This window comes from Curcuma longa, chromosome 4 (genome assembly GCF_044706935.1).
Source record: "Curcuma longa cultivar G26 ecotype Majalengka, Jawa Barat chromosome 4, ITB_CL_G26_1.1, whole genome shotgun sequence".
NCBI lineage: Eukaryota > Viridiplantae > Streptophyta > Magnoliopsida > Zingiberales > Zingiberaceae > Curcuma > Curcuma longa.
The window spans coordinates 9746957-9760590 of NC_133864.1; the positions used below are offsets into that span (position 1 = coordinate 9746957).

The following is a 13634-nucleotide window of genomic DNA, read 5'->3' on the forward strand; positions in this document are numbered from 1 at the left end:
AGTACTTCCTCATTTGCTTAGTGCATATCAGCCTCGACTTATTAGGCCTTCCTCCTTATCTAGTGTCAAATTGACCTCAACGTATTAAGACTTCCCTTGCCCATAGACTCTTCTCTAGGATTTCATCAATTATCTAGCATTTAGTCATGACTTTCAAACTTACTTAGTATCCAATCATCCTTAACTTGTTAGGTCTTCATCCCTTATCAAACATCTAATCCTTCATGACTTGTCTGGACTTCCATCACTGTCAAGCATCCAACTACTTTGATTTGTCTGAAATTGTCATCGATTGTTAGACATTTAGTTCTCCATGATCTGTTAAGACTTTTCATTACATACATAATACTTAGTTTTTCAGATCTGTTAGGATTTTTCATCACATGTTTAACATCTAATTCTTCACGATCTGTTAGGGCTTTCACTTATATGTCTAACATCTAGTTACTCTTGACCATTAGTACTTACACTCACGCGTCTAACATCTAATAACCCCTGACCTATTAGAATTTCGATCATGAATATTGATTGGACTTTAACTGTCAACTATCTAATTAATTGTAACTGCACTTGAATTTTTATTTCTAAGTTCACTCTTTTAGGACTTTTTCACTGATCTAAAGTATATTTTTTTAGGATTTTTACACATACTTAAAAATTACTCTTTTAGAATGTTCTCATTCACTTATCTTTTATAATTAACTTCTCTAAAACTTTTCACATTTGTTTAAAGTTAATTAATTTAAGCTTTTTTATTTGTCTAGAGTCTACCTCATTTGCTTCACGTTGACAGGTGTCCAAACTTTGACTCACTTGAGATTTCAACGTTTTCCTTAATCAACGCCATGTTAACTTTTTAGACTAATACAAAGAATCTAGTAAACCTGATCCCTCTTAGACCTCATAAACCATTTAATATATTTAACCATGTGCTTAAACATAAAAATTATAATCTAGTTAAGATTGGGGGGGGGGGGGGGGGGGTAGATTGCTCCAATGTATTTGCGTTGTCTGCTCACTATTTATCTAATTTAATAATTTAGAAAATGAATTTTTATAAAATAAATGTTCATAAACTTAATTTGTAAAACAAAATATAAAAATATTTAGGGTTCGTAAATTTTTATTTTTATTTTAAATAAATAAAATTTAATATTTGTTATTCATCATTAACCTCTAATTAATTAAAAATGACCAGAAACATTAATCTTAAGTTGTCTTTAATTTTCCATTATAATCATTAAATTTTATTTTTTATAAATTAAAGTTGAAAATAAACAACTTTACAAACAAAAGAGTTCCTCACGGACTCGACTCGGCGCAACCCGATCTATGTACCCAACCACTCCCCGCCTTTTGTTTCAGTTCTTCCTTGTGCAAGTCTTCTCGGCTGTGAAGAGCCGGAGAATCGCTCAATCCATTCGGCTACAAGCAGAGAGTTTCTGGTCCGGTGAGCAGTGCTCCTCTTCGACTCTCCTTCCTCTTCCTATCTCTCGCTTCCTCCTACTGTTCCATCTCTCCATGCCCTCCTCTACTTCTAGCACCTGCTCTCTAGTAAGCTGAAACCCTAGTTACTCTGCTTGCTGATCTAACTCATCTCCTGGTCTCTCAGGTCTCTGATGTTGCATTTCTGATACCTTCGTGCTTCCAGGATGCATATAAAGCAGGTAAAATTCCCCCCTTCGGTCCGCAATCGTGTTGGTATTCTGTTGTTGGGTCAGGTTTCCTCGATGACATTTGAACTGTTTGTTTTTCTCTACTAAATTGTGGAATTTGCCTTTCAAAACTTTTGATTAGGTTATCATCGAAGGTTTTAAGAGTTACAAGGAGGAGGTCTCTACCGAGCCCTTCAGCCCCAGAGTTAACTGCGTTGGTAATTCCTTCCTGTCGAACTTGTTCTTTTAATTTTTTTCCTTTCTCAATCACGCTGTAGTTGGTGATATTGTGAAAGTTGCTTGATGGTCTGCACTCTGGAACCTCTCCTGCCTGCCATATATTGGTTCAGTAAAAGAAACAGGTGTGACCAACTGCCAAGTGACCGTGGAAGTTCACCTGAAGTAGTTTGTTATTCAATTGCCTGCGGTTCTTCTTTTGGCTTGAAAGCCTAACTTGTTATTACATTTCCACTGATATTTATAGTCCATTGCCACTGAGCTGAAATTGTTTAGTTTTCATGCTACTTAAATGGCATTGCATTGCAAGTTTTGTGGTTCACATTCTTCCAGTTTGGTCAGTGCTCACATGTTAAGAAAGTATATCTAGGTTATGCTTGCTATTCAATGTAGCTTTAACATATCTGATGCTGTTCTTGATATTTAAGGAGGCCTTTCATGTATATCACTAATGAGAGTACACCTAGGGCGTATATAACTCGGTATCCCAACAATCATGACGGTATTATGGTTTTATTGTATATCAAGAGTGTTTTACTTAAGGTAATATATTTAGATGATTTATACTTGGTGGGAAGGAGGCTGGAGAGAAAGGAAAATTAGGAGAGGAGGAAGAGGGGAAGGCAAGGAGAGGGGTGAAGAGCGACCAAAAGTTGTTTACTTGGAAGGGGAAGAGGGGAAGGACTGAAAATAAATGATTTCATCTCTATTTTTCTTTTTCAATTTCTTTTCCACTCAATTTAGAATGGTGAAAACTAGGGTAGATGTCCAACAATGGTTCATTGACCCAACATGGTCTAGTCCTGGGTGATGGCTAGTGGTGGCTTGATTTCTTCTCTACTTTTCTTTTTTGATTTCTGCTCCACTCAATTTAGAAAGGCGAAAATTAGGGTAGATGTCCAACTATGGTTCAGTGACCCATCAATTGGATCTAGCAATGGTCCATGTGTGATTCCTTTGTCTTTGTTTATACCCCCCATGCAATCATAACTCTTGCAAATCTGCCAAACCATACCCATGGTGATTGCTTAAGTCCACATAAGGCTTTCTTCAATTCACATAGTGTATGAGCATTCAAATTATTTTCATATCCATTGGTGAGACCTCCATATAAATTTCTTTCTTTAGTTCTCCATACAAAAATGCATTGTTTACCTCAAATTCATTCTTAGGATCAGAGTTGGATTCTTAGACTTGCGTTAGTTTGATTACCATCTTCTTCCTCGTGTATGTTTGGTTTAGTCTCACATTGTCAACACGTTCAAATGCATGCTTAGTTGGCTTTAATACAAATTTTAGGCACCTAGGCACCTGATTATGGTTTGGAATTGATGACTTGACGCTTTGGAACTGCCGGTTCGACAATTTAAAAAATTTCGACCTTAACCTTAACTGTTGCTGTTCATGGTTCAGAATCTTTGGTTATGATTTGAGTCATGGATCACTGCTGATTCACAATTATATTTATATTTTAAATATTAAATTTTGTAAATTTGAAAAAGTATAAAAAATGGCCTGAACTCATTTAAGTTGTCTACGTATCCCTTAGTGTAAAGGGGAATCAAATCACATGTAGTTCACTTGGTTAACATAGCCTGAGGGAGAAGATAAAGTGAAGGAAGAGGAGGAAAGGCCTATCTTAAGGGAGGAGAGGTTTGAGAGATGAAATCTCTAGCCTAGCATGATGTACATAGATTAAAATTTTGTTCCCTACCGGTTGGCACGAACAAAAGTTCTTGTTCCTCTTGCCAACTGACATATGAAATATCTTTGAGACAACACCAAAGTTTGACAAATCCTTGATGTCATTGTCCTTACATCCTGGGACAACACCCATAGCTGTAAAATTCTTGACCTTAACAATAACCTTGTGCCCAAGACAACACCAAAAGCTTGTGAAATAGGTGACCTTGTGTGAATTCAACCTTTCCATGAGATTTGCAAGACAACAAATACTTTTGCAAGGTCCTAAAACAGGGATAGCTTCATACAAGTGGTCCATGATAATTTCATGACTTCTCTTCTTCCTCTGCTCTTTCCTACTTCTCTGTTGCCGGCTTGACACACCTAGGTCTTGAGCCAGTAGGGTAGCTTCATCATCTAAAATTGAACTTAAGCCACATTTTAATATAGTTAAACTGTGGTAACTATGTCTCACTGAATTTGGTTCTAAATGATTCAAAGTTGTATCAAACAAGAACTAATTGGATTTCCTCATTGACAGTTGAACTTGGTTTTCATCATATCAAAATTTATTACAGCTATTAAACCAAGGGTTGCATAACTAATTTAATTATTTGTATGGAAACAATAATAATAATACTTAGGGTCCTTTAACTTGACTAAAAATATGTGGGGAAGGATGGAGAATGACACAAAAGATGTTCAAAATGATAAAGCTTTATTTGAAATTTTTTTGTCCATGCTTCCTCTTTCTTACCTAGTAAACAGACTTTTTAGGAAAATTAGGAATAATACACCCATTTTCTGCTCTTCCCTCAAAGTAGACACTGCTTTAAAGATATGTAACTGATAATCTTTGCTAACATTTGATGTTTTCAATCTTCATCAAATGTGGTTGTTTTTGTATTTACTTATAGCATTGCATGATTAAATTTGTCTAGTCATTATGTACATACTTGCTGACATGGATGGTTGAGAAGAATGTGTCCTAAAACTGAAAATTTTCATTTTTTTGTGGATTTTCAGTGGGTGCTAATGGTTCTGGAAAGACAAACTTCTTTCATGGTAACAAAATTGTTTTCCATAAATCTCTTTTATGAACTGAACTTTATCTACTTCCAAGTTTGCCACTCATTGTGCTTACTTTTGCTTGCTTTTTTATATCATTAAACTGGGGACATTTAGCTATTCGATTTGTCTTGAGTGATCTCTTTCAGAACTTGCGCAGTGATGATAGACATGCCCTTCTCCATGTATGCATTTTTCACTTTTTTTTTTGTTTTTCATTTTTATTAGAATGTGGTTATGATTTTTTGACATCTATATCCGTTTGCGAGTTATGAACAGGAAGGCGCTGGTCATCAAGTGGTGTCTGCTTTTGTTGAGATAGTTTTTGACAATTCTGACAACCGCATCCCTGTAAGTTTACTATTGATTATTCATATGAACATGAGACTTTTTGTTAGAGAAATTTCTGTTATATGACACACACAAGGCCTGGGTCCCACCTCCATGCAGTGTGTGTGTCATGCTGGGATTTCATGCTGCATTTTCATGCAGTCTATCATTGCTCTTTCTGTTATACATTCATAAGTTGTGGCGTCCAAAAACCTCTTAGCTTGTAAGGCAGAGGGAGTAGGGTATTGGAACTTTTGACATCAAATATTGTCCCAGAAAGCTTTTGAACTCACCTTAATTTTCCAACATTTGTGTTGACCAGATGAAACAGACTAATTGGAGCTGATCTGGTTGGCATATTCATGTGGATTTTTGCTCGTGTATTATTTTTTGTGAACTCATTCTGTAGAAATTACTGCCAAGCTTGAACTAGTACAAGTTTTGAAGGCCAGCTGGTACACTGGTGTACGATGCCATTATTGAAAAATATGAACTCTTGATGTCATTTTAGATCTCCTTCCAGTTTGGATTTAGACTATCACTACTGATTGAGACTGAATCCATCTTATAACATAGTCCAATCCAAATCAAAAGATAGATATCATATTCTTAGGTTGATTAATTAGTAAGCTATTGGGTGAGATTATTCAAATCTTGTCATTACTGATGATTTAGCTCTTTTACCTATATATGTATATACATGTGTATATATTTTTTAAATCAGGTTGATAGAGAGGAGGTGCGATTGCGACGGACAATTAGTCTTAAAAAGGATGAGTATTTTTTGGATGGGAAGCATATCACGTGAGTATATTTTATGGGGAAATGATATAGCATGAAAAATCCAGCATGAATGGAGCATGACACTCACAACTGCATGCAGTGGGTCCCACTGCATGCCAGTGGGACCCACTGCCAATGTGAGTGTCATGCTCCATTCATGTTGGGATTTTTCATGCTAAGTATCATTTTCCTATTTTATGTTACTGGTTAGAGGATATAACTCCTTTCCTGAATAGAGCTAAGTTATTTTTCTTATTTTATTGTGTTAGTAAGACTGAAGTAATGAATTTGCTTGAGAGTGCTGGTTTCTCTCGCTCAAACCCATACTATGTAGTTCAACAAGGGAAGGTAAACAAGTAAAAAAATTGATGAATTTTTTGTTCTTCACTAAATCATATAAGAACTGACCTTTATCTTATGTTTCAGATTGCTTCACTTACATTAATGAAGGATTCAGAACGCCTTGATCTACTAAAGGAGATTGGTGGGACTCGTGTGTACGAGGAGAGAAGACGTGAGAGCTTGAAGATTATGCAAGAAACTGGTGAGTTCAGATACCTAGGGCTTTCTTGGTTCATGATTTTTTTGCCTTTTATTTTGTTAAATGGAGAATATGAAAATTGAAAATAATTTTCTTATTAATATAGCAGAACTCTATTGTATTAAAATAAGATTGTATTTTAGTTTAATATTAATACAATAGTGTCATAATGTAACATTATGACGTACCATAAGAAAGGACAATCCGGTACACAAAGTTCTTGCGAAGAGTCGAATCACATTGAGTCTAATGTACGCAACCTCACATTGCATTGTAAAAGATTGTTTCTGCAATTCGAACCGTGACTACCAGGTCATATGACAACAACTTTATTATTGCGCCAAGGTTCCCCTTCATTTTATGACATACCATATCATACCATAATATTGTCATAATATTATATTGTAATATAACATGATATGATAATATAATAACAGATTATATTAATATATATTATAAATATAATTATAGGATAAAAATGTTATTAGGTTCTTAGTATTTTAGAAAAAATATATTATCATATTTAAAATTGAAATATATAAAATCTGATTGTATCTATATTGAAATTTTATTTTATAAAATACAATTATATTAATTATACTAATTATACATTATGTTATATTGAATATTATTAGTTGGTGAGGTTAATTGACTCCATAAAGATAGTCCATCAAAATAAATAAAGTAATAAACTGCTCCTTAAATATTTATTCCCCATAAAAATATTAATGTTTAACCCCACTAAACAAGTCATTTACAAATGACATCCTTAACTTTTGGCCAATAAAAACTAATATATCTTTTCAAAATTTGTTTTCTTATATACAATTATTTTAATTCTATTTTCTTTTGGAAAGAGAAATATAAAGTGAAATAGAAGAATCCACCCATTAAGGTTTGTAGTTTGTTGAGGGAAAATTTATTTCCTCCTCCTTAGCTAGTCCTCTCTACCTTTATATACTGTTGATAAATAGGGGATGCTAGACATACCCCCTTACCCTTTATATGTTCTCATATAATTCCTTAATGATCACCCTCAAGGAAGTTTGAATATGCTGTAAGTACTATCTTATGATAAATATATTAAACTAATATATCAATAAAACACACGTAGAGAGAGGACAACTTTGGATTGAGATCCACAAAATGACTCGAGTGGAGAGAGGATAGATCCATCTTGAGATCCACCTAATGACACTCAGAAAAAACAAACGATCCATCTTAAGATCTGTAGAATGACACATATAGAGGACTAAATGACTTGAACTTTATGGGATTACACACGCCAATGTAATTGCCTAGCCGACTAGCGACGATGATGGTGATATGTCCCAATTTGTGCCATGTTCGATATGGCCATTATTAATATATTTCTACTACACCCACTTAAAAATTGGTCTCGCTCCGTTGCTGTCTGTTCTTTATATGTTTCACTTGTACATTTTTGCATACTTTAGGATCTCATTTCAGAGGGGTAAATGTGTTTTCGAAAGTTTTTCTTTGCTCAGGAGAATGAAAAGTTGAACCTAAGTGAAAATGGCCTAACCAAATTGGGCGTTGGTGATCAGAATCTTCTCTTATTATAGGTTAGCTATGCTTGACACTCTTTTCTAATGCTTTCTGGCAGGCAACAAGAGGAAACAAATTGATCAAGTTGTTCAGTATTTGGAGGAGAGATTAAGAGAACTTGATGAAGAAAAGGAAGAGCTTAAAAAATATCAGCAGTTTGATAAGCAACGAAGATCACTAGAATATACTATTTATGATAAAGAACTTAGTGGTGTCAGGCAGAAGCTGGGTGAGGTTCGTTTTATTTAAGCTAACATTTTTTCATTGTAGATTACCTTTCAACTGTCAGATTCAGCTTGTTATTTCTCCTTTAGGACTTTGCCAATTAGCTATAATCATTTACCTAGATTGCTGGGTGATAGGAATTCTTAAGAAAAGAAAACATGATTTGTTATTTAAGTAACATGCACGAGTCATTGATTATTCTTGTGAAAATTAATTGCTATTCTTTTGCCTAACACACCTTTTCTGAGTAAAATGATCATATAGTTTTGTGGACTTGTCAAATTGATATCTTTAAACATATCATGATTGATGAAATAATGATGCTAGGAATCATCATTGTCATCATGTGTGCACTTTTTATTGTCATGTTCATGCTTCCGCCTTTTCATTTCTCTCCTTATATTCTACATTTTATCCACTTAGTACTTGTATGTATGAAAGTGTTATCTTGGTTCTAAGTAGCTTGATCATGATACCCATGGCACAACTCGTTGTGTACCAATGAGTTTTTGTTATTGTTCAAGTCACTTTGTTTTTGTTGTTACTAAACAGCATATTATTCATGTCAGTTTTGTGTTACACAAGCACAATACACAAAAATAAACTCAATTCCTTTTTATTTAACAGACTTGCTAAAAAAAGTACACGATATCTTTAGATTGAGTCTGCCCACTAAATGACAATTGTTCAAGGCTTTTCCACAAAAAACAACATTTATTTTCATCTTTTGTTAACTTCACTGCTTATTTGTAATTCATTATTGCTTCTTCAGTTTGTGTTGTTGAGCATTGAGAATTTTTTTGTCTTCCTTCCTTAGATTGAGGAATCAAGAAACAAAGTCTCTGAGAAGTCAACTAATATGCACAATCGTGTGCTAGAAGCTCATGAGAACCTTAAATTATTGGAGAAACAATCCAAGATTTTGACAAAAGAATTGCAAAGTTTCAACAAAGAGAAAGAAGAGATAGAGAAGAAGCGAACCGAAGCTTTAAAGATGCACACACAAATTGAACTTGATCTAAGGGATGTAGAAGAGAGGCTTGCTAGCGACATTCGTTCAAAGGTTTGTTTTCAGTTGACTTTTTATTACAAAAAACACAAAATTTTCAAATTTGTTGTGTTGATTGTTTTTCCCATCATTTGTTCAGTTTTAATCATATAATCAAGTGTTCTTGGTGTCTTTTTAATTATGACTATAGGAAGAAGCTGCAAGACAGTTGGAGAGTCTACGGAAGGAGATTCAGGAGTCTCGAGATGAACTGAATACAATCAAGCCCTTACACCAGTCAAAAGTGGCCGAAGAGGAGGAGATTACTAAAGGGTATGTTGTAGTTAAGAAATACTTGCTGTTATGGCTCTGGATTGATATCTTGATGTCCTTTTAGTAAACAATTTTGTCATTTTGTTGGAGAGTAGTATAATGGAGCGTGAGAAGCAGTTGAGTATTTTGTATCAGAAACAAGGACGGGCTACACAGTTTGCTAATAAAGCTGCTCGTGATAAGTGGCTTCAGAGAGAAATTGATGATCTTGATCGTGTGCTTTCATCAAATGTTTCACAGGTGAATCATGAAAGTAGTTTAATTCATACTCAATCATGAATGTAATTTAATTCATACTGATTCTTTTTTTCATTCGGAAGTATCCTCTCCATTAGAGCTACATTCTTGTTTTAATAGCTCTCATTTATCCACTAATTTACGTTGTCTTGCATAAAATGATGGAAAAAATTAGTTTTGTAAAGATGCCACTTGTATGAAACCTAGAATATTTTTTGCTTGTATGAAACATAGAATACAAGCAGGATGGTTGAAATGGAGGAGAGCATCGAATATTTTATGTGATTGTAAAGTACCTCTAAAACTTAAAGTGAAGTTCTATAAAACGGCGGTTAGACTTGCTATGTTATATGGTGTTGAATGTTGGGTTATGACTCGAGCACATGAACAGAATATAAGAGTTGCAGAGATGAGGATGTTAAAGATGGATGTGTGGTCATACAAGGATGGATAAAATAAGAAATAAAAGTATTAGAGAGAAAGTTGGAGTTACATTTATTGAGGGAAAACTCCGAGAAATACGTTTAAGATGATACATACATATATTTAGACGATTAAAGCGATGTGAAAGTAAGACAAATACGGCCATCAAATGAGGAAGAGGAACAAAAAAGACTTGGTTAACAACAATAAAATAAGATAAAATTTATTTAAATATAGATGATGATTTAGTAGGGGATAGAGCCTAATAGCATAGAAGGATCCATATAGCTGACCCTACCTAGTAAGATAAGGCTTGGTTGTTGTTGTTGTTGTTATGATATATCTTATTCGAAGGGGAGCTTTGGCGCAATAGTAAAGTTGTTGCCATGTGAATTAATGGTCATGGGTTCTAGTCGCGGAAACAATTTCTTGCAATGCAGGATAAGGTTGTGTGCAATTGATCCTTCTCCGGAATTCCGCATTGACGGGAACTTCGTACACCCGATTGCCCTTTATACACAACAATTGTATGGTATGATAAAATATTCAAGTTTATATCTACCATATGGTATATCAAGTAAGCAAACCTAACAATCTGTATAAAAGAGGATTTTACATTTATCATACCTATTTCAAATTAAAACCCAAGCAATCTATCAAGAGAAGAAATGCTTACATCATAGCACATAGTATTACAAATTCATCAGTATAGTGACTTATACTTATATCTCAAATTACATACTAAACAACAAAATGTATATAAATTATGAAGCGTTTATTGTTTACAACTATAAACATTAACACTTAGAAATTATAGATTGTTTACACAAAATGATAACTAGTGTTGCTTCTTAGCATACATTTATTTCAAAATAACATCATTCTACTCTTTAAGTTATCACTGAATCATCCTTTTCTTTATTACATTAGGGTTTGATTTTTTTGATCAAACCATCGTAATTGGTTGGTTTTGACTTGATCAATTCTTTTTGATGAAACCATTTTATTGGCCGGATTTGGCTCAATCAATTCCATTTTGGAGTTATCCCAGTAATCAAATTCATATTCAACCCGCATGTTGGCTTGCATCCTTCAAGGTGGCCCATATATCCAATATATAACTGCATATACAGCATCCTTTCATATTTGGACTACAGAATGAGGATGACAATTTTTTATAAAACTATTTTTAGATGGATCTGGACACATCTATTTCTGTCCACACATTCAACTTGCACATGGCTTGCATACTACATATGCATCCCACCTATTCAACATGCAAATACTTAGATAACATTATTACATATTATAGGATGAGAGATGCTGTCCTTAGTACACCACATGTGTGATCACAGAGGAGACTTTCTATGCCCCAAGGATGTAGCTGAGTTGGTAACTGGGTGGCAGACTTGCATCATTGGGTAAGGGTTTTAGTTGTGGCAACCGCAGCAAAAAGTCCTCCCACCCGGGGGCCGCTCAGTTCCTGATTTACCTCCCTTCATTAAGCTGTGGGGCCGGCCATGAGAGGCATTTGGCGTGAGCGTAATCACGTTTTTTGCATCAACAGAGGAGACTTTCTAAAATAATGCTATGACAAACACTTCAATTAAGGGTGATGATTATTTGAATGAGTCTTGAGCTTAGCAAATGAAGTTCTGATAGTTTGTTGATTGCTTTTCTTACAATATGATAATTTAAGTTACTGAGAATTAATGTGCATGTTGTAATCTTGGATGGTACACCTTTTACTGTCCATCAATGACCATACCAACTGCTGGATTTCATCTCGTCTCTCTTACCTTTTTGCCCTCTCTTTTCATTGGAATGCTTTCTCCGTTTCCTTAAGTGTATTTTCTTATTGAAGAATCTAATTTACTTGGTCTTCTATTTGTGTCGTTACTCTCATCTTTGGCCTGCTTTTTCACCTCCTTGCTTGTTTTCCTCTGGTCTCCCCTTCTCCATGAAGACAAGTCCTTGCTTATACATAATCACATGCCAATATATACTGATATTTGCTACTGAATTGTATTCACATAGGCAGAAAGTACGAATTGATCTGAAGATTCCCAATAATGTTTTACATTTTCATTATATATCTTTTTATCCACACGGGAAGTTAAGTTCTGAACAATTTTTGATATAATTTTTTTTTGCAATACTTTCATATGCTGCCATTCTTTACAGGAGAAAAGACTTCAGGATGAAATAGAACAACTTAAGGAGGAGGAAAGAAAGTTAGAAACATATATCAAGAAACGTAAAGTTGAATCTGAAAAGCAAGAACTACTGATAACCAACTTACAAGATGATTCTGATCATTTGTGTAAACAGAGAGATGAGTTGCAAGATTTGAGGAAGTATGAATTCCTTGTTATATATAATTATTTGCTACCATGGTTTGTATCTTCATGCGTTTCTTTTTGTTTTTTTTTCCTTCAGATCCTTGTGGAGTGAAGAAGCAAATCTCTCAGCCGAAATCGATAAACTTAAATCTGAACTTATAAAGGCACAGAAGAGCCTTGACCATGCTACACCCGGTGTGAGTAAACTCAGAGATCACCTGTTGAAATTTGAATTGAGATTTAATTAATATTGAGTAGATTTACATTTAACTTCTTTACTTGTTAATTATTGCTGCATGTTGATGGAAACTACTGCTAGATGTCATGGGGTGTTCTTCCACGTATCAAGAGGTACCCCCACTTAATAAGAATAGGATAGAAAATATTCACAACCATGATAAGAATAAATAACATCAGATAAACACATATTCAATAGCCAAAATATGCATTTTATATCTTTTCCAATTAAGAAAGGAAAGTGCTAAATAGTCTATTCCATTCAACAAATGAATAGAAACAAGTTGTACGATAATAAAATGGTAAACCAGATGAATGATAGGTAAAACATAAAAAACAAAAAATTTGTTTCTGCACATCTGAGACAATCTCTGCACAGCTCTATACAGTAACTGAAAACAACTAGAACTGCAAAATATATCCTTGTAAAACTAGAAGCTAAGAGAAACAAACACAAATTGCTAAATGGGTAAATATGAAAATTGTGCATATATAGTAATCTTGATTAAAAATTTAAGAGTTCAATTGTGTTATACACTTTGTTTTAACCTTAGAGTTTCACTTGAAGATATATTATCTAGTTTTAGTCTCAGTATCACTTATTAACTAATCACCCATTTTTTTATTTACTTGACAACAAAAGAATTTTACTAAGAAATAAATTCCTAGAGTCACATAATAGCACTATTGGTGATATATAACAATATACCATCACATGTAAAATATACATTAACCGCGGTTGACTCACACTACCATATCTATGCGGGTGGCTAGTGGTCGACCCACACTACCACACCTCTATGGTGGCCAGCTGCGCAGATAAAAGAACATTCATTTTAGCATTTTGAAACCATTTATAATATTTCTTTAGGATTTTTTTTGGATTTAAGTGTTATTTTACTTTGAGTTTTCACATTATAGTGCAACCATTATGTTTAGTTTCGTATAAATAGTTCAAGAGACTAACCTATTTCATTGTTTAA

At 34.1% G+C, this 13634-nt stretch overlaps 1 protein-coding gene across 1 annotated transcript in view; it reads left to right on the forward strand.

The window, feature by feature from the left end:
- The first annotated feature begins 1376 nt into the window (after positions 1–1376).
- The window catches only part of LOC141827053 (structural maintenance of chromosomes protein 3), a 35505-nt gene continuing 23247 nt past the window's right edge, over positions 1377–13634 (forward strand). The window contains exons 1-15 of the mRNA XM_074714334.1: positions 1377–1450; positions 1613–1667; positions 1798–1873; positions 4602–4640; positions 4761–4828; positions 4923–4994; positions 5698–5777; positions 6026–6104; positions 6183–6300; positions 7925–8100; positions 8909–9154; positions 9291–9412; positions 9508–9652; positions 12257–12429; positions 12512–12655. Coding sequence (XP_074570435.1) covers positions 1653–1667; positions 1798–1873; positions 4602–4640; positions 4761–4828; positions 4923–4994; positions 5698–5777; positions 6026–6104; positions 6183–6300; positions 7925–8100; positions 8909–9154; positions 9291–9412; positions 9508–9652; positions 12257–12429; positions 12512–12655 — 1553 coding nt within the window. The 5' untranslated portion in view covers positions 1377–1450; positions 1613–1652. The remainder of the gene's footprint in view (positions 1451–1612; positions 1668–1797; positions 1874–4601; positions 4641–4760; positions 4829–4922; positions 4995–5697; positions 5778–6025; positions 6105–6182; positions 6301–7924; positions 8101–8908; positions 9155–9290; positions 9413–9507; positions 9653–12256; positions 12430–12511; positions 12656–13634) is intronic.